The following is a 22,239-nucleotide window of genomic DNA, read 5'->3' as shown; positions in this document are numbered from 1 at the left end:
TTTTCACGGGGCTCTGCGCAAACAATTAAGCCTTTGACATTGAAGTATCGCGAGAGCAAATACTTTCGATTCGTTGTCGCGATACTTTGATATCATGTGCCTATCTACCTGCGCAGAGCCGCGTGAAGTCGAACACGCCTAACGACTGTGTGGGAAGACATGGGCGGAGTCTGCGAAGTATAAACTTGGATGTTTCCTAGCACTGGGAAACAGCACCGACCGTATACGATGCCAAAAGTAAATGAAGAGGACGAGTGCAACAGCGCATTAACAGAACATTTGGCGGATAATTTGTAAAGTGTATCGCTCCGTAACGTCTGTGAGACTTTAGCGTTTAACTTACGGGCTCTGGGATCAACAGATCGGGCGCATTGAAGCTGGACTCGGCGTGAATGCTCTCAACTTAGTTGCATGCGTGGATAAAATATTCCTGCATAGACCAATAAGACACACTTGTGTTTAAATAACGAAGGCGAGAAGTTTTTGTAAGATGATCTGGTTGTTGTTTTTGCTCCTATGTGCTGCCGGCGTGTTGTCGTCTGCCACCCGTGAGTATATATAAACCCTCTTACATGTGTTTTCACATCCTGTATTTATCAAATGGGTGTCCAACGTTGCCTTGACATAAGTAAATGTAACATTAACAATTTATTATTTATGTTTTGCAAGAAAGTTAAATACATTAAGCAAAATAGATTATCCTCTAAAAGGAGAAATGTAGTTGCATAACCTATGCAAATGTATTTATGTGGATGTAATGTATATGTATACATACAAAACTATTTAAAAAACATGAAAATTAACCATGGTTTTATTATAGTTTAAGTGGTTTTGGGCGGATTGCCATTTCTGTTACCATACACATTTCATGGTACTTTAATGAGAGCATATAAATCTGTTGTTACTATGGTTTTGCCACAATTCCCATAGTAAAACTATGATTACTACAGTAAAACCATGGGAAATGTAATGTTTAACTGATAACAGTTCTACAAGTTTTTATTTATATCACACTGCTGTTTTAAATTGCAACAAATTGGACCAAATGTTGCATTATAAAGGGGTTACAATTTCAACAGGTCAGAACATAATTCATTTAACACGTGGAGGGTTTAACCTCAAAAGGCTCTTACATCATGTTACTAGAGCTTGTTTTTATAATGCACATGTGTGTGGAAGAAAGTTAATCTCAGATTAGTATTAGTGTTGATATGAGGTGATGTTTTGGGCTTGGTGAAATATAGGTGGTTTTGAGGTTTAATTCGTTTTTAATGAACTGCAGAGGACACTGTAACAGGATCAAAGAGCATGATTGTGATGCAAATAACAAGAGGCAAAATTATTAATAGTTATTGTAAAAGAAATTTACAGTGCCATTATTTATCGCATTCCCCTTACGTGACATTCCCAGGTGTTAGTGGGAGACTAATTACATTTAATTAAGTATTGCCTCATTCACACCCTGAGTGCCAGGCAGGGGATTACGAGAAGTGCAAATGCGTTAAAATGCATTGCAGTCGATGATGATCTCGGCTTTGTTATACAGTTTCACTTGATGTAAATAATACCTTGACAAAGGCGATTTATCTCGCCAAAAAGGTTGGTAATAAATTATGCCTAAGTGAGTGTGCAGTTGGGCTCTCTCTTTATTCAACATGATCCTTTAACTTTGCACCTCAAAAAAGGTGTGCGTTTGTTTAAGTACTTTACAGTTAACATTAAACACAAAAGCATCAGGATGACTTTTTCCGGGCCTCTGTAAAATATAAACAGAGTTAAAATAGACAGGAGTAACCTTTTGAAACATCATTGTGGCATGACAACATGGGCAGGAATTTCCAAAGGGACATCCCCTGGTTCAATCATTTGCACCCATGTATACAGTCTTAAAAATGAACTTTCCAAAAGGTGCTTTGTCTCAGGAAATTAAAAGTTCCTTTTAGTGGAAAAAATATCTATAGACAATAAAACAGTAAGTAGACCGGAAAAAAACTTATAAAAGCATGAAGAACTTAATTATGCATGTTCATTCAACCTACTTTTTAAAATTTTGACTTGTGATAAGTTGACATAACTGAGAAAAACAAGTTGAAATTGTTTAACTTAATTTGTTAAGTTAAAGTAACAAGAAATGTTTTTTTTTTTTGACTGAATAGGACTTTGTTGGGGTTTTCAAAAATGGTTCTTCCATGGCATCGCTTTAAAAAACCCTATTAGCATCTTAATTTTGCTTGGTTTCCTACGCAGTTGCACCCCTGATTACATGACTCTGGTATTACCTCATGAGACCTTTTGAAAACAAATCCTTTACAGCTCATTTCCTATTCAGACACCTGCGATAAATACTTGTAATTGCTACTGTCATTAAACTCCTTGAAGTAAAATGTTTACAGTCAGATTTTTTTTCTCTCAATCCACTTCATTGAAGCAGTTTTGCCATGATTATTCAAAAGCAACACAATGGCCCACCTTCATCCCGTTTCATTAGTGATCTGAGATTAAAGAGCCGATTTAACTGTATCTGTCTGTTCTTACGTGGAGAGTCTAACTTTTAAAGTCTGACTCTTTAATGTTAGTCAATCCAAGCATCTTGTTGTAATTTGGCGTAATCACACAGCAGTTCCCTCTTCACTTATCCAATTACCAAACTGCACTGGATGGACAGATTTTCTGATGAATTCTACAGTGTCATATTATAAAGATCTCCAACGGGGTTTAAACAATTACAATCGATTGTGTTGGGATTATTCTCGCTGTCTGGGATCTTTTAGTGTTTAAGTTTGAGCAGCTTTGAGAAATATTAACTTGTATCCATTTATAGTTACTAGAAACTGTGTCCATATGAACTGTCATCTCTTTTGTGACATCTTACTTTCACATGTGTCATGTGCATGTTTTCTAGTGAAACTGGTGGGTTCTGACTCATTTGGTACTTCAGGCAATACAACATCATGACAAAAACACGGTGGTTATTTATATGAGTGACGAATGTGTAAGTCTAGTAGTTTAACATGATTAGGACAGTTTGGTTGTGAATGAGGTATTTTTGTCATTAACTTAACCTTCTTAGACCAGAGCTTTGGTTTGGCTTGCATTTCAGATTTCTTCCAGCTATTTGGGGTTTGGAAGAACCAATAAATGTAATAACCAAATATTTTTCTTTGAACATAAAGCAGTTTAATTGTCCATATTTGTGTACAACAGGTTCCAGTTACTCAGAATTAAGTATTAGCATGCAAACACCAAAAAATTTGAATTGACATGAATTTTTTTCTTCAAGACTGATCATGCCTGTTTTAAGTATGTCACATAGAAAGGTAGATTGGTTTAATTTACATACAAATAATAAGACTGTTAGCCCTGACTAATTGCTAGTTACTTAGTCAGTCAGGGCTATGTTTATGCAACTGCCCACAGGTCTCAGGAGGTTAAACCAACACTTTTTGCATATAAATTTAATACAATGAAATTTTTTTTTGTGGAAGTTGCATTTAAAATCCACTCAAGAATTTGTCAGTGCACGTTGCTTTGATTCGGGAGTTTTCAAATTGGGGTCCAGGGACCCCCAGGGGTCCCCCAGAAGGTTCCAAGGGGTCCGTAGAAACATTTAAAAAAGAGACAAAGCAAAAATGGTAAAAAGTCTATGTGTAGCCAATTATTTAAGTTTGGTATTTACATTAATGTTTTGCTGTCTTTATGATAAAACCATTACTATTAATCTAACACAGTTAACACTTAACTAAAATGTTAACAATGGTTAACACAATTATTTAATCTAAAGGTGAATGGTTAAATGCTTAAAGATTATGGTAACACTTTACAATAAGGTTCATTAGTTAACATTAGTTAATGTATTAATATTAACTAACATGAACAAACCATGAGCAATACATTTGTTACAGTATTTATTAATCTTTGTTAATGTTAGTTAATAGAAAGAAAGCTTTTAATTGTTTGTTCATGTAAGCTCACAGTGAATGCATTATCTTAGCTCACAGTGAATGCATTATCTAATGTCAACAAGATTTTAATAAAGTATTAGTAATTGTTGAAATTAGCATGTTGTATAAGTGCAGTTCATAATTAGTTCATGTTAACTAATGTAGTTAACTTATGTTAACTAATGAACCTTATTGTAAAGTTTTACCAAAATTACTTTTGTAGACAAAAATATTCCTGTGCCAAACAGATTTATTTCGGTTATTAGAAAACAAACATTTTATTTACATAAAAAAATAATAGATTACTTATACTGAACATTAAGAAAGGAGCCAGTAATAGCCCAGATTAAATGTGAACTCCTTTAATATTCTTTAAAATTCATTAGGTAAAACCTCAAGAAGCTTCTTGAAAAAAAGACACAAGTACGGTTTTGCAAATGTCTAGGCAAAGGGTGACTGCATGAAAAAAATGATTTATTTTGGATTCTTTTAGTCACAACATAATTACACGTGTTATGCAATAGTTTGGATGAACTTATTATTACTCTGTAATAAATAAATAAATAAATAATAATGACGTGTTTCAAAACTTTTGACCGGTAGTGTATGTATTTTAGGAAAGGTTCTAAAGGTTCATCATATATGGGGGTCCTAGTACCATGAAAAAGTTTGTAAACCCCTGTCTGATTTACAGTGTCACTATAAACTTTTACGATGTGTTAGTCATGAGTCTAGTCTGTCAGAGATGGGCACAGATCACTGTAAATGTCACATAAAGAGAACTTAACCATAACCAAACACTTTAATAATAAACAAGCTCATTCTCCAGCACTAACACACTGTCTATTACCTCCTTCAGAGCTGGCTACCATCTACCCTCAAGACCCTGCCCTTCCCATTGGCTCTAGCCTGACAGCGACATGCTCAGTGAATCCAGATCATGGCCTGCATGCTGGCTCGCTGTACTGGACTCTGAATGGGAAGCGTCTTCCCAGCAGCACTTACAGCATCTTGAGCCCCACCGTGATCAGTGTAACGCTGCCACGGCTCTCGGGGTCTCGCCAGCGCTCTGGAGACAACCTCGTGTGCCATAACAATGGGGGTCACGTTCTGGCCGGCTCCTGTATCTATGTTGGCAGTGAGTGTGTATACCATATTGTTTGTATTTACTACCGAGCGTGTGTTTAATTGGCAAGGCCGGTGCTGTGGGGCCTTTGGCTACCAGGGGCCTCCAGCTGAGATAAAGCAAGAAACTGCAGATGTAATTGATAGAGGTTAGGGAAAGATTTTAAAGGAACAGTATGTAGGATTGTGGCCAAAACTGGTGCTGCAATCAAAAAACTTGTGGCCAAAACTGGTACTGCAATCACACAACTGGTGGCCAATACACAAAATGACAACATAAACATCAGTTGAGGGCTGCAACTCAACTTTTTAAATGACAATATCCTGGCCGGACCACTGTTGTCGGAGATATAATTATTAGAAATGAAAATGATTTCTTAACGTCTAGTGACATATCAGGGCCATTTTATAATTAATTGATATTACTTTCTTACATACTGTTCCTTTAAATGTGATTACTACCGCAATGAAAGAAATGAAGAAATGAGATGGTATATGTACCCAGAGTCTCTTATTCATGGCTATAACTGTATATTCTTAACCCGTATTTGACCCTGTCGGTAAAATCTATGATAAATTCTCATGATCTAATTATGAGATTAGGATCATCAAAGTTGTCAGGAAGTTGGCTTCCTTAATGACTTTAATATTTGATGTGGCTTTACTAAGTCAATATCAAAGATAGGTTATATTTTTTCATTATGTAGGATGAGTTTATGTAAAATCAATAAATGGGTACAGTAGCTGGGTTTTCTAACATTTGCTTATTTATATATATACCTTGATATCGTTCTCATAATTGCAATTTAATTTCACCTATTTGTAACGTAATGCGTACATTGCATTTGGCAATTACATTTGGCCGAGGGTCTCGTAAGGCCGTAATTCATCCTTGTTATTTGGTGCAGACCAATTCAAATGGATTTAAATGGATGGATTTGTTGGATGGAAGTTTATAAGCCATAGGGAAGTAGAGGTATCAGACAGCTTTTACGATTCAACCCCTGCCACTGGGCCACATGTGCTTTGTTCACCAGTGAACTCAGTGTTGCATAAAACCCCTTAAGGTATCGGCCTGTTAACGATGTAACGCATTTAGCATCTGTGTGGTCCTTCATAGGCACTTTTTTCATCTGACGCATACACCAGGTTACATGTGACGGTATGGAAAATGACAAACACAGACACATGCAAAGGAAAAAAGTGAAGAATGAGAGAGTAAAGGAAGTGAGTGTCTGGTCATTTGGAAAAGAGATCAACACTGTGTTGACTCAAAGGGGACTCGCCGGGTCTCTGTAAGGTTTAGTTCATATAGGGGGAGTTTCACGGACAGGGTGCAGCAAATTAATCCAGGACTAGGCATTAGTTATATTAGGACATTTATAGTTTTTACAAACAAACATTACAGAAACAATACTGGTGGGCATTTTGAGACAAAACACTGCAAAACATGACTTTCTTACTTAGTATTTTTGTCTTGTTTTCAGTAAAAATATCTAAAAATTCTTAAATAAAGATGTATTTTCTTGATGAGCAAATTGACCTAGGAAAATAAGTCTAGTTTTTAGACCGAAAATATAAAATTTAAGCAAATTTGTGCTTAAAACAAGCAAAACAAATCTGCCAATGGAATAAGAAACATTTTCTTGAAAAAAGTTTACTTTTTTATGAAAAAAGTTAACTTATTTTAAGAATTTTTTTTTGATTGTTTTAAGCACTAACTTACTTAAAGTTTACTTTTTTTTTAAAAAACTAGACCTATTTTCCTAGGTCATTTTGCTCATCAAGAAAATACATCTTAATTTATTTTGATATTATTACTGAAAACAAGACAAAAATACTAAGTAAGAAAGTTATTTTTTGCAGTGAACAATGGTACTGCACTGCAAAAAATGACTTTCTTACTTAGTACGCTTGTCTTGTTTTCAGGTACAAATTCTAAAAATTCTTAAATTAAGATGTATTTTCTTGTTGAGCAAATTGACCTAACAAAAAACGTCTAGTTTTTAGATTAAAAAAAAAATAGACAATTTAAGTAAATTTGTGCTTAAAACAAGCAAAAATATCTGCCTATGGGGTGAGAAAATAAGTTTTCTTTTTTCCTAAACACTAAATTTAAGCAAAATTTTCTCACCCCGTTGGCAGATATTTTTACTTATTTTAAACAAAATTCATTTAAATTTTATATTTTTGGTGTAAAACCTAGACTTGTTTTCTTATGTCATTTTGCTCATCACGAAAATACATTTTGATTTATGAATTTTTAATATTTTTACTTTAAATAAGACAAAAATACTAAGTAAGAAAGTCATTTTTTTTTGCAGGAGGATATATGCACTGCAAAAAATTATTTTCAAGAAAAAATGTTCTTAGTATTTTTGTCTTGTTTTCAGTAAAAATATCTAAAAATTCTTAAATTAAGATGTTTTTTCTTGATGAGCAAAACGACTAAGTCTAGTTTTTAGACCAAAAATATCAAATTTAAGTGATTTTGTGCATAAAACAAGCAAAAAAAATCTGCCAATGGGGTAAGCATTTTTTTTATTGAAATTTTTGTGAATTTAGTGTTTAAGAAATATTTTCACAATTTTTTTGCTTACCCCATTGGCAGATTTTTTTTGCTTGTTTTATGCATAAAATCACTTAAATTTGATATTTTTGGAATAAAATCTAGACTTATTTTCTAGGTTCGTTTTGCTCATAAAAAATACATCTTAATTTAAGAATTTTTAGATATTTTACTGAAAACAAGACAAAAACACTAAGACTTTTTTTCTTGAAAATAATTTTTTTGCAGTGTGTAAAGAGATGTCAGTACAGGGTGTTTTCAAAAAGGCAGCTCAAACATGCATTTTAGTCTGGGACTAGGATAACCCCTTCTGGGAAACCACACTAGAATCTTGGCCTCGTTCCTTAACTTAAATGGCGATGACAGCTGAAACTATTTATTATTAATCATTAAAAAGTGAAGTCATTCATATTAGACACACTTACATTTTTTGCCTTTTTTCTCTGTTATCTAAAGGGGTAGTTCACCCAAAAATGACAATTCTGTCATCATTTACTCACCCTCATGTTATTTAAACCTGTATGAGTTTCTTTTTTTATTGAACACAAAGATGAAATTTTGAAATATTTGATGGTAACACAGGTGATGGTGATGGACCTAACATAGTTGGAAAAACAAATACTATGGAAGTCAATGGGTACTGAACCATATTTGTATCAACAGAATAAAGAAACTCATACAGGTGAGAGTGAGTAAATGATAAGAGCATTTTCATTTTTGGGTGAACTATCCCTTTAAAGTGCTTAGCAAACTGTCATTCTTTGTAATGAGTTATTTTCCGCTAACTTAATTTGACAGGTAAACAAAAGCTCTTCGTCTGCTTTCTTCTTTTAGTGCCTCCTGAGAAACCCGTGAACCTTACCTGCTGGTCCAGGAACACTAAAGACCTCACCTGTAAGTGGTCTCCCGGGGGCCAGGGGGAAACTTTCATCAAGACGAAATACACGCTCAAATATAAGCTCAGGTCAGTGGCACGGGTCAGTCTGTTTCATGTCGATGCCTCTTTCCAGATTCACGCCTTATCATGTTTGTATGTTTCGAGTTTGTACATGCCCGTTCACTGTAGGACAGTGTTCGTGGATGTCTCAAATCAAATCTGTACTAATCCTCTCTGATGGACAGACTCCAAACACGTTTGTTGTCTGGAGGAAAATCCTTTAAATTATTAAGATTGTTAGCTACTAGTACTACTGTGGCCAAACAACAGTAGTTTTGCGTTACTTTAGTTGTGTTATTTTTCCCAGACAATGCAATAATTAATTCATCACTAGCTTTCATGCCCAGTGAGCAGATGGAACGCAGACAGCAGCTTCCATATCCTCATTCCTATTCCAGAAGCCATAATGAGGGAAAAATTCCCACAACTGAGACTTAAATGATTCTTTAACACTGTTCATATAGAAAATCATATGAAATATTGGAAGCTATAGATTTCAGCAGAATGTATAAATATCGATATGACTGTGTTATTTCCGCAATTGGTAAATATTCCCTCATCTCACATTTGCCCGTCCAGGTGGTACGGGCGAGAAAAAGAGTGCGACGACTACAGCATAGGAGATCCGTACAAGTGCTACATCCCCCGCGACCTCGCCCTCTTCACGCCTTATGAGATTTGGGTGGAGGCCTCCAATCAACTCGGAACGGCCATCTCTGACGTCATCTACCTGGATATCCTAGACGTGGGTGAGTGCGTGACCTTCGACCCCTTTTGTGGCGCAAGCGCCAGGTGTTCTCCTCATGGCCAGTGTGCAACCCGAGAGCGGCACTCCTTGTTAATGTGGGTGGAGGTGTGACGAATTGCATCGGCCCGTCATAGCGTCATCAATATCTCTGCGCCTCGTAACGTATCGGCCCACCTACTCACGCATACCTGAGAAACCTTACAGCCCCCGCTTTTAGTGGAATTTTACATTTTATGGTTTCGCTAATCCTTTAACCGTGACCAGCCCGGGGCTACCATTTAATAATGTGACTAAAAGGGTGAAGTCTGTGTTTTTTTTGTTTTTTTGAATCCTTAAGATCTTATCTTATCTTTGAGTAGAGGCCAACTTATACATAATCTCTTTACAGGGACACGTTTATCATGTTCATAAAAATGGAATTAGTATTGTTATATTTTATTAAGTCAGGGGGCGTTTTGTGTTGGCAAGACATTAGAAAGGTTTTTTTGTAAAAATTCAATTAAAATGGACTTGACTTACAGTAAAGACCCCTTTCTTTAAAAATCAATTTAGGAAAGATTATGAACTTTTGCATCCGTATGTGTATAAATCAGGGCTACTGCACCTGAAGGGGGAGGCAGGGCAGTTGAATGGAAAGTGCAGTGAGAGGAAGGTGGGTGCTGCTTAAAACATGCCATAGTTATGAGACAGCCACCACACCTAAGGCCTACCCCTCCTTAGCAACAGAGACAATGTTCATCTATGTTACTAGTTAATTAAACAACAGTTTTGAGATCCAAGTGCTTCTGGATCTGTTCTTCTGTGGAGAAAATCCAACAGTGTGGTAACCATTATAAGTGGGAGCGAACCACCCCATGACCCTTTCCCCACTTAAATGCAAAATTATAATTACAGTATTTTAGGTGTTTTACTGTTCTGTTACCTGGTCAGGTAACAAGTGTCAGACCAATTGGAAGTCACTTCCAACCAATGTGTAGTCGGCTATGGACTGTATCCTATTAAAGACAAGGTGCTATAATTCTGCTACGTCTAGTGCTCATTTACATGACTTTCAGCAGATCGGTTAAACATAAAGTCGGCATTATCTCGCCTTATTACACGGCTTATAATAATAATAATAAAATGTGTTTTCTATACCAAGAAAGTGACGAGATGAAAACCACTATTTTCTGTTACAAACTTTCACATAGCATCTTTAGGTTATAATAACATTACAAATTCAAATCCATAATCTGATTTTCAAAGATTTATTATAAAAACTGATTATTTTTTCCGCAAAATGCTATAAATCTATTGAATCAATATATAAATGTGAATTCATCTTTGCCATGTTATATTCATTTAGTTGATTAGTGGTTTACACTGATTAAAAATATAAACATTAATGTCATTAATCAAAACACTTCCTTTGTCATATTTATAACACTGTTATTGCTCCTGTCATCCTTGGGATGTCATCGCTGAATATTCTTGACAGCGATTAGCTGTAAAATGTTTTGGTCCTGCACAATTTTCGTTGACTTCGCGTTAAATAATGGAAAGTTTTTCATAAGATCCCCTGGGGTCAATGTGTTATCATGATAGAAGCTTGATGCTGCGTGTGAGAACAAACAACAGCCGGCATTTTTCCTTCGCCTGAGTGCCTCTCGCGTAAATTATTCGATTTTGATGGCTTACGTTTCTTCCTCTCCACAGAAAACCACCACAGGTTTATCAATACCATTTAAAGTATTTTTTTTGTTTTTGTTTGTTTTTTGATCATGAAGTACAAAGTAGATGAGGAAAACTACACTGCAAAAAATTATTTTTAAGAAAAAAAGTATTGTTTTCAGTAAAAAAAATCGAATTAAGATGCTTTTAAGATGAAAATTCTTAAATTAAGATGCTTTTTCTTGATAAGCAAAACAACGCAAGAAAATAAGTCTAGTTTTTAGACCAAAAATATAAAATTTAAGTGATTTTGTGCATAAAACAATCAAAAAAATCTTGAATATTTTTCTTAAACACTAAATTCAAGAAAAATCATGGCTGATTTTTTTTTGCTTGTTTTATGCAGAAAATGACTTAAATTTGATATGTTTAGTCTAAAAACTAGACTTGTTTTCTTAGGTCATTTTGCTCATAAAGAAAAGCATCTTAATTTAAGAATTTTTAGATATCTTTACTGAAAACAAGACAAAAATACTAAGAATTTTTTTACTTGAAAATCATTTTTTTTCAGTGTAGGATTCTGTATGCACTGCAAAAAATGATTTAAAAAAAAATTAGTATTTTTGTCTTGTTTCAGTAAAAATATCTAAAAATTCTTAAATTAAGAGCCTTTTTCTTGATGAGCAAAACGATTGAAGAAAATAAGTCTAGTTTTTAGACCAAAAATATCAAATTTAAATGATTTTGTGCATAAAACAGGGAAAAAATCTGCCAATGGGGTAAGCAAAATTTTCTTGAATTTTTCATGAATTTAGTGTTTAAGAAAATTTTTTAAAGATTTTTTTGCTTACTCCATTGGCAGATATTTTGCTTGTTTTATGCACAAAATCACTTAAATTTGATATTTTTGGTCTAAAAACTAGACTTATGTTCTTGTGTCGTTTTGCTCATCAAGGAAAAGCATCTTTATATTAAGAATTTTTTGAAATTTTTACTGAAAACGAGAAAAATACTAAGAACTTTTTTCTTGAAAATATTTTTTTGCAATGTGTATTCAACGCGCCGTCATTGTTGTTTACAATGCATGCACTGTGATTTATTTAAGCGGATTTATTGCATTCTGCAGAGAAGGATGACGAGTTTATCGCGTTTTGGGAAAAAGGGATAAAAGATGAAAGAATAACACGGATTTTATATAAAATTAAGAATTAACTTGTTAATACTGATCAGATTAAAATCAATATTTAATGTTTCTTACCTTACTTATAAGGTAAATAGCCATGTAATAACCGGGATAAAGTACAGACAGTCGGTTGTTATCGTGAAATAAGCCCCTTCAGTGTGATACAAGATCAGACCTGAAAACACTGTCTGTGCTTATTACTGCAATAACAACCGGCTGCCTATAAATTATCCCTTACTAAATAAATTCATGAAGCTTTAAAGGTGCCATAGAATATAAAACTGTATTTACCTAGACATAGATGAATAATAAGAGCTCTGTAAATGGTAATGACATATTGTGAGCCTCAAATGCGTATGTTACTTAATTTTTATGTAAACCTTGTGCATGCAAAAGACCGCTGGAAAACCAGGCTATTCTCAACATGATGTCACAGTCAAGATGTACGCACCAACATTAAATTACACATTAAATTAAGTACAAAGTTGTTAAAATGTTTAGTTGTGTGAGCTACTGACATGAGCCTCAGAGCAGAGCAATAAAAGTAAAGCTCAATATTATTAGTCATGATCCTTCCAGATAGGGCAAAATAGACCATTTCATTCAAAGGACTAGGATTTTAGGATTGTAAATGGATATGTAAAAACGTACATTCTATGTAAACATCAAAGAACAATTTAACATATTATTTCAATGCATTCTTTGGCACCTTTAATATTTTTGTCTAAGGTATTTATACACTGAACAAACACAAAAGGCCCATTTCTCTCAAATATTGTTCACAAATCTGTCTAAATCTGCGTTGTAAGCTCATCTCCTTTGTAGAGATAATCCATCCACTTCACATGTGTGACATATCAAGATGCTGATTAGACATCCAGTTCCTGCTAATATCCAGCAACTTCGCACAACCATTGAAGAAGAGTGGACCAACATTCCACAGACCACAATCAACAACCCGATCAACTGTCTGCTAAGAAAATATTGCACTGCATGAGGCAAATGGTTTAGGACCACCCCAAATACAGTAAAACTGCACATTTTAGAGTGGCCTTTTATTGTGGTCAGCCTAAGGCACACCTGTGCAATAATCATGCCGTCTAATCAGCATCTTGCTATGCCACACCTGTGAAGTGAATGGATTATCTCGACAAAGGAGAAGTGCTCGCTAACACAGATTTAGACAGATTTATGAACAATATTTGAGAGAAATAGGCCTTTTGTGTACGTAGAAAAAGTCTTAGATCTTTGAGTTGATCTTATGAAAAACAAGGGCAAAAACTAAAGTTTTGCATTTATAATTTTGTACACTATATATTTTTACTTGAAAGGAATAGTTTACCCAGTTCTAAAAATTATCTTATAATTTACTCACCCTCATGTCGTCTCGAATGTATATGACTAGCTTTCTTTTAGTTGAACTAATAATTTAATAAGTATTTAATAATGCAGTCATGTTATCTTCTTATATGGAACTTAACATGGCAAAGCTCCAAAAAACAATGCACACACCCATTATTAAAGTGATCCAAATTTAAAGTCTTATGAAGCATGATATATATTTTGGGCTGGCGATCGATACATCACACATTCATTCAAACATACAGATCAGCACTGTAGATTCAAATATGGCATCACGTTGATAATATTAAATCTCACTGGTTCTTGCGTGTCATGTAATGAAACACAAATGGGTGATTCTCACGAAATCCAGGTTAAGAAGGTGTCCAGCATCAGAATTTTTAAAAAGCCCTTGAAGCCAATTCTTTTGCACATATAAGATTTTTTCTTAAGAACTTACTATAATTATTATTTTTAGAGGATTTAAAAAATATTTCCTATAGAATTATCAAAATTTTTTAGATTATCATTATAAAAAATATCATTACCGCAACATGATATTACATTAAATATATGCATTTACAAACTCATGTTTCGGTAATGAGAACTAAAAAGTTGTCTAGGTACTAAACAAAAAAAGAGTGTCACAGTCAATTATGTCCCTTCCAGCAATTGTTTTTTTGAAAATGTTAGTTCCTTGAGGGCTTAAACAATGAAAATTGAAAATTGTTGCGGAGGATGAGAAAATTGGTCTTGGACACATTTATATTCCTTATTATTGTCTATACATTTACCAATAATCACCAAATACCACATGTGTCTTTACTGTAAATGTTTATAGTATAACATGCACTGAAGTTTTTTATTTTTTATTTATTTTTTAATTATAAATATTTCCATTCAAAGAACCCAAATCCAGTCATGGACACGTTGCGGTAATGAAAATTTTCCCCTTAAATTTGGAAAACAAAATTGTTTTTTATGATGTCATTTGAAATCATGTGCAAAATAGTACACGAAGATATGTTTATAACTATATGCTTATTATTTTGATAGCAAGCCTAATTGAGAATCACCCAAATATGACAAGACATCCATGAGATGTAATGAGATGCACAAATGAGATGAGGTATAGATTATTGCAAATTTCAAATCTACATCTTATGTTTATTATGTCCTCTCCCAGTGACGACAGACCCACCGACAGATGTGACCGTGAGCCGAGTGGGCGACCTGGAGGACCAGCTGACCGTGCGCTGGGGGACTCCTCCTGCATTGAAAGATTTCCTGTTTCAAGCCAAATACCAGATCAGATACAGACTGGAAGAAAGCAGCGACTGGAAGGTACGGTACTACCATGCCTATTATCCGTTGTTACCGTACCCTCTACATACCCTCTGCCCGAGCGACCGATTCGTTTTTCTCATGACGGTATTCATTACCAAGTCCACAACACGTGCAATTTTATTTGTAATGTTAACCCGCATTGATGTCAGTTTCTCAATTTTGAAGCATTTCCAAAGTAGCTAATGGTGCGATGATTAATTAGTGTGGTTCAAAAGACAACAGCCATGTTTCAGTAGAATTTGGGTGTTTGTATTACTTGCCTGAAATATGTCAGTCCCAGCTGTAGCAGAGCACCACATGGTTTCCAGTTCTTAAGACACGGAAAAGTCCGGCTAAACTTTTAGGGTTTCAAATAAACTTGTCCCCATTTCACTCATATGGATCCAATCAGTTGGCAGGTTTCCTTGTGAAGCTGGGCAGAGTTTGGTTACATCATTTTTTTTTTCTTACCAATCTTTGTGCTGTCAGTTACACAGCCTCACACGGTTTGACAAAGTCTAAATATGACACGGACCGTGAAAAGCACATCAATAGCAGATGAACCATTGTTTTTAATCACATTTAGCGAATCATATTAGCGACCGGCCCGTCCTCGTAGACCCATGGATTGCTTACATAGTCTGTACGAAGGGAATTAATTACCCAGCATGCCTGTTACACAGCAACCTGATGATGTTAACATTCTGCCGCTCATCTCGTTCCAATAGTAATGGTCCTCGGATTACGGGTCACGCATATTAACTGTGTTTGTAGCTTTTGAAATGCGAGTCTCGAAATAGGAATGATTCAGGGGTCGCGGGATTGTAAATAATTACAGGGGGCCCAGGCCCTATTTTCCCTCTCCGAGCCATGTTGACATTCCTTCATGTGAATCCCGACTATACCTCTGCTTCAACATGGATCATTTTGGAAACGAGAACGGTGTTGGCGTGTCGCTCTCTAATGTCGCTGTCGATGTTGTCTTTACCCGTCCAATTCCTCGATATGGAGTAATAGATAACAGATTTTCTCTCAGGGTATTGTAGGCACTTCCTGTGTAGAGTGGGCCAAAAGTAGTCTGATTATTTATCTGTCTGTGTGTGTGTCTGTCATGTACCTATTGGCCCTGGTTGTGTGTATTTTTCTTTGTGTCTCGGGTATATGTTGGTATATCCCCCCGGGAGCACGTAGAGGGGGGATTTTTTTTGTTCTTCCTCTTTGTAGGTGAACGTGTAGGAACTTGCTTAAGGATTTGAAAGTGAATGGCTTTTTTTCTTCATATAGAGAACATTAAACAAGGCCGGCGGGTGATCCTGTGTGTGGTGCCTGGGTAATCCGTTTGATCTAACGGATTATTTTGGGCGTCTTTCTTCGCAGGTGGTGGATGACGTCGGGAATCAGACCTCCTGCAGGCTGGCAGGGTTGAGGCCAGGCACGGTGTATTTCGTGCAGGTGCGCTGTAATCCCGTCGGGATCCTGGGCTCCAGGAAAGCTGGCATTTGGAGTGAGTGGAGTCACCCGACGGCAGCCTCGACACCACACAGTGGTGAGAGAAATATCTGTTGTTTACAAGTGCAATGCAAGCTTGTGCAATGGCAAAACATCAATTGGCATATTGAAATATTTGCATGAATTTATGTTGCTTGGAGAACAAGGTGCTTTTTAGGGACAAGTCAAACTTTGACCCCTTCTTGCACCCATGGCCAAGTGGTTGGCACCCATACCCGAGTCGCTTACAAAAAACACGCATTTAAATCTTTGATAGTGTGCCAAACCCTCTCTCCATAATTTCCTCTCTTTTTTGTGTGTGTTATAAAATGGCAGAAGGCCCAATATTAACATAAATAAACAAATCCAGACTTGAGGCATGCCACACTGTGACTGGTTAAATGGTAGCCATAAGAGGCGGATTGAGATGTTGCCTTCGTCATATTTTCACATTTCGAATGTGTCGTGCAGTCCACTCCATAATCACTTACATATTTCCAAGACAATGTTGGATCCAGAAGACACCAGCTTAGCACATGCAACGCATTACTTTACTCATACATCTCCCCGTTTTGCGGCTTGCCAGAGATTCACAAGGGAGGGTTGGATGTGTTTTTTCAGAGGTTTGTTTCTGAAGATTAACAGATTAACTTTTCTGCACATTAACTCTTCCCACATCTGGTACTCAGAAACCTGCTGTTTATTTAAAATGGAATAGGATTTATTTTTATCCCAACGTGTGTTTGGCTGGCTGTGTAAACGGCCGCATCTGTGCGATAAGCATGCGATAGGTGCGTGTTTCTCCGCATGGATGCGTGTGTTGATTTTCGTCTCGCGTTTTGCAGAGCGGCTGATGACGGGGTCATGCGACTCGAAGGCGGGGCAACAGAACTCCACCCTGAGGCGAGACTTGAAGCAGTTTTTCGGCTGGGTGCGCAAACACGCTTACGGCTGCAGCGGTATGAGTATCAAACTTTACGACCAGTGGCGGGTCTGGCTCCAGAAATCTCACAAAACCCGCAACCAGGTAGGTAAGGAGCTTTTTATATGTGCTCTACCTCTTTAACCTAAATCCAATTTATCACAGTGTTTGAGGGTCTGGTTTTCCTCAACTTCAGTTTCTTTGACTTTGTTATGATAGGAATATTTGCTATCATAACATCGAGAAATGTAATCCACGGACGGAATGACTTACTGAAGTTGCCAGAGTTAATTTAATTAAAGCGTTTCTGGTGTTATTGTAGCGAGTTTCCGGTGTTTTGCTTGGTAACCACACAAGTAAATAATGCGGGGCAAAATCAGGTAGTTTTTCATTCCACTGTAGAAAACCAGGCCACTTAAATAAACTTGCAGAATGAACTCCAACAGTTAGTTAGCACTCTGAACGTTCACAGACATCAAACTGGGGGCTGTGGGATTGTGCCAGTGGGCCAGTTTTATGACATTTTATAAAATACATTAATTACAATTCTGCGTAATTAAACCTCAGAAAAATAAGGCTAATAACCAACAGCAATACACTGAATTAAACAAAACATATGAAATTATACAAATTTCAAGTTTTAGAATGTTTTATGTCATACATTTTCCTTGGGGGGGGGCACAAAGGGATGTACCATACAAAAGGGGGCCTGCATGGCGAAAAACCATTAATCTGCAGCAGTGGTGCCAGGGGGGCCCCAGTTTTATGACATTTTATATAATACATTCATCATGAATTCTGTGTAATTAAACTCTAAAAAAAATATAAGGCTACTAGCCAACAGCACTACTTTGTATAATTTAATGTTTTGTTAAATAAAATGTTACGTTTTAGAACTGTTTTTTGTCATAAATTGTATTTGGGGGGCCGTGAAGGCATGTAAAATACCACACGCGGGGGGCCGCACGCCAAAAATGTTTGAGAACCTGTGCAAAAGTCAACCATGCCACCATTAGATTTGTTGTTTTTTAATGGTAGAGTTCAATTCAATTTTATTTATATAGCACTCTTCACTAGTGTTTAATTGTTTCAAAGAAGCTTTACATTATTAAAACAGTCCTTCCAGAAAAACGCTGAGTTTTTGTGATTGTTGCGGGCAAAAATCCTTGATCTTGCGACACGCTTTCTTAAAAAATGCGATGGAATATGCGGGATATTTATGCAATTTTTGTTTTTGCGGGAACTTGCAAAAACTGTTTGCAGCTTTTCAATGATGTTCACATCACATAATCGCGTCACTTTATAACGTTCCCATTGCAACAGGGGACATGGCTGCGCTTGTGTGAAGTAAATGCAACATTTTTCAACAATCTTCTAAGATATATGTGATTTTTGTTACAAATGAAATCGTGCAAGCCCTGCATATTTTGCAGAAATCTTCAATTAATGCTGCGAAAGTGTGTTGTATATTAAAAAATGAGGCCCACGAATAAATATGCGGACTTAAGGCTGTTTATGCGTTGAATCATGCGATCGCATAATCGCGTTTTTCTAGAGGGATTGCTTAAAGCAGGTGAAAACCCAGAAAAATCAGGGGACAACAAAAGTAAGATGGTACAGCGGCTAAAATTAAACCCTTCTAGCGAGCAAAGTAATAATGTAACGAATGAAAGGGAGTTCTAAGTTAAGCCAATGTCAGCTGATTGCCTAGGTGTTAAAAACTTCTAGGAGAAAAAAACCCTAATTTTATTAGTAGGAAAAGTCCTACTAAATACAGAAAAAAAGAGAGAAAAAAAATTATGAAGAATAAAAAAATGGAAACAAGCTGCTTTTTTGTATTTAGTGTGAGCTCCTCTTACACTTGAGCAATGACAGGCAGGCTCTCTTAAACCTTAATTAAACGAAAGCCTAATTTCTAATTCTAATGAGTTCAAGACTCAAGGAGTTTAAAGGAATAGTTAACCTATATCTACTTACCCTCGTGTTGTTACAAACCCCTATACATGTCTTTGTTATGATGACCACAATGGAAGATATTTTGAGGAATGTTTGAAACCAAACCAATCATGAGCCCCATTCACTTTAATAGTAGAAAATATTAATACTATGGGAGTGAATGGTGCTCATTAACGGTTTGGGTAAAAGATTCCTCAACATATCTTCGTTTGTGTTTATCAGAACCAAGAACCAAGTTGGGTGAACTATCCCTTTAAGATGTGCTTAGTACTAAGAGGTCACACTGAATACTGACTTTAGCCTGAAAGATATTGTTCAAATGTTTTTTTTTTGCATTTTGTGTACATATTTCCTGTATTTTCTGTGTGTGTTATAATAAAAAGACCCAAAAAATATATGTGAGTTCCAATGCAAAACAAGTTTTCTTGTAAATTACCATTTTACCAGGCTCTTATGTTTAGGTTCAGTCATTTCACTTTATTGGCAATAAAAGGTTATTAGTCAGTAACTGAATGCCATTTTAGGCATTTTAATGTTATTAAACAAATTTGACTGCCGTTTGCTGCAATACCCTCTATGTGTATGCAAGCATTTCTGGCAAAACCCCCACTTCAAACTAGAAACATTTAAAAAGTCAGAAACCAAAAGGTATAAATTAAGAAATTGAACCACACATTAGGGGGCGCTGTGATGCATGTAGCTGCCACATTCGGGTTGTATTCAGGTCCAAGTTCTCACAAGGGAGGAAATTTGAAATGTGATCCATGGTCGTTCACATTCGTCTTCAGTGCACTTGAAGGATTTTGCTAAAAAGCGGCGTGGTGTTTAACCAATATTGCCAAAGCAGTATTTCTGAATGGCCTGAGGCCGGAATAAAAGTCGATTTAAAACTAAAGTATTTTTAATTTTTCATATATTTCTACAGTATTAATCTCTTTTTTTTTATTGAGAAAAACTGTGAGATGGCACATATTATACATTCATCTAATACTTTTGCTTCCAAGAGCATTCGCTTAATATAATTATCTCATTTTTGACACAGGTGGTGTTTAACGGCTTTTAAATCTGACCTCTTTAAATATGGATATTCAATAAAACTAACTTTAAAACAATAAACCTGGTGGTGGCCTAAGACTTGCACAGTACTGTACATATGTTTTCAGTTCGGTGTTGTCAGGAAATGACAGGGCCTGCCCTACAGCATCAAGCAAGTATTTGTGCATGTTGTGGTCTCTGTGTTTTATAAAATAAAGTGACCCAAATGCTTGTCAGCATCACAGAAGAGCGTTACAGCATCATTTAAAATGATCCACCGCCACACAATGTTATCAAGAAAACAGTTCAAAACAACAAAGTAAAAAGTTTTACGTACTCCAAACATTTATGGCGCAAATATGTAAAGAATTGAACTGTAATTTCGTCCCACCGTAATCCATGACAAATCAATGATCTCTGGTTGTTGTGGAATGGCTATAGAGTTTCATTTTTTGTATGCACATATCTGATCACTGTCATACCGTCTGCTTTCAGGTTCTTCAAGGAGATAAATCATAGCACGTCGCTCCTGGCAGGCAGAACGTTTTAACAACAACAGCACACTGAGGAAGAATTCACAATTTCCAGACTGCTGCTTGGCTCGGTGCGAGAAAGTTAAAGTACAGATGGACTTAAAATGGAACGTACAAACAACAAAAGAATGACAGGCATTTGGGTCTTTGGACACAGCTTTAATTGTGCAGTTTTCTAAAATGCCTCACAAAACAGGAAAACACACTACTTCAACGTCTTTGATAATAGCCAAGGAGCCCACGTGGATTATTTCGGTTATTAGTGGAGATACGAGGTTCCGTTTGTGTCGGAGAGCGAATACCTAAAGGTCATAATTTGCACATTTACACAGAGGATGACGATGCCATGCTTAGCCGGCGCGAAGCGCACGTGACATTTTCAATTTCTCCCAACTGCTAACTTTAGCTGACCTGTATGTTCAAGAGACGTTCCTTATGGACAGATGGAAAATGTCAAATGCGGAAATTGGAAAATAGGAATGTAATTTACCATTTAAGCTTTATCAAGGGTCCCTTGCACAAGTGAGTTACAGGTGTGACTATACTGCAGCAGTTTACGTTAAAAATCCCACAGGTATACCTCACAGAACGTATATTGCCAAATTACAGTCTACATTGCATTGCATTAATCTGTACATACCATATCAACAGTTGCTGAAACACGTTTTAGCATGCAATACTGAAAATATCGAAACTTGGAACTATGAGTGGGACTTGTTCCATTTCTTTTCTTTTTAAGTTAAACAAATGTTATTAAGCAGCACCCACGGACAATATATTTAGGATACACAACAACAAAGCTGTTTAAAAGCCCTCAGTAAATGGCCATTTAATGGAGAGGAAAGTTATGGCCAACAAATGTTCTCTCATGTGTTTATATATGCGTTGCAGTTGAAACGAGCTGTAACCGTGTTTGTAGCATTGAACTGTTTGAACAAATTTTATGTAATGAGACATTTTACTGCTTTTATTTTTGTACTGAATTGTATCCACATATTTAAGTGTAAAGTTATGTTTTGACTCTTAAGTTATGTGTAGGTAGATTATATTATTATTGACTGAATTGTTAAACCCTAAATATTGTTCATAAAATCTTTCTTTAAATATCAAGCTCATGAAGATGGTCTTTTATGTGCAGAAAAACACATCTCTGAATTGTACAAAATGTGCAAAAGTCGCAATTGCACAAAACAAAGTGTTTTGCCAGATAGAGCAAAAGCATGATTCTCTACAGAGATGATGATTAATGTGTGTATGAACAGTTGTCTGGTTAAATTAGCGTTCTTGCTCTGGCCTCTTCCACGGTCAGTATTTCACACTTTTCCCTGAGTGACACCCACAAAGAAAATAAAAACGCTTTAGGCTATTGGGCTTAAAGTCCTCCACATTTTAGCTTTGTGATTTTAGTCTTGTGACTCGAAACTGCCAAGTCCAATAGTAAAAATAGTTTAACCCTCACACACCCAAGCACTAATTTTGATGTGC

General features: G+C 36.0%; 1 protein-coding gene across 2 annotated transcripts; it reads left to right on the top strand.

Annotated features, from left to right (window-relative positions):
• The first annotated feature begins 169 nt into the window (after positions 1-169).
• On the top strand, positions 170-21,864 carry crlf1a (cytokine receptor-like factor 1a). 2 transcript variants are annotated; one of them, XM_065266936.1, is made up of 8 exons: positions 170-548; positions 4,801-5,079; positions 8,470-8,599; positions 9,152-9,321; positions 14,681-14,838; positions 16,198-16,366; positions 17,154-17,335; positions 20,717-21,864. In XM_065266936.1, the coding sequence occupies exons 1-8, from the start codon at positions 491-493 to the stop codon at positions 20,738-20,740; spliced, it is 1,170 nt and encodes a 389-aa protein (XP_065123008.1). In that variant the 5' UTR covers positions 170-490; the 3' UTR covers positions 20,741-21,864. The 2 variants fall into 2 exon arrangements, with proteins under 2 accessions (XP_065123008.1, XP_065123016.1); XM_065266944.1 differs by having other exon boundaries at positions 17,154-17,339.
• The last annotated feature ends 375 nt before the right edge of the window (positions 21,865-22,239 follow it).

Source organism: Paramisgurnus dabryanus, chromosome 6 (genome assembly GCF_030506205.2).
Source record: "Paramisgurnus dabryanus chromosome 6, PD_genome_1.1, whole genome shotgun sequence".
NCBI lineage: Eukaryota > Metazoa > Chordata > Actinopteri > Cypriniformes > Cobitidae > Paramisgurnus > Paramisgurnus dabryanus.
Note: the sequence above shows the minus strand (reverse complement) of the source record. Positions and strands in the feature narration are given on the sequence as shown.

What these genes read in the sequence shown, in the direction of transcription:
- crlf1a (XM_065266936.1), top strand. Translation starts at nt 491, where the DNA reads ATGATCTGGTTGTTGTTTTTGCTCCTATGTGCTGCCGGCGTGTTGTCG. An exon ending in CCTGGATATCCTAGACGTGG is followed by an intron (nt 9,322 to 14,680) that starts GTGAGTGCGTGA and finishes GTCCTCTCCCAG; the next exon opens with TGACGACAGACCCACCGACA. An exon ending in CTCACAAAACCCGCAACCAG is followed by an intron (nt 17,336 to 20,716) that starts GTAGGTAAGGAG and finishes GTCTGCTTTCAG; the next exon opens with GTTCTTCAAGGAGATAAATC.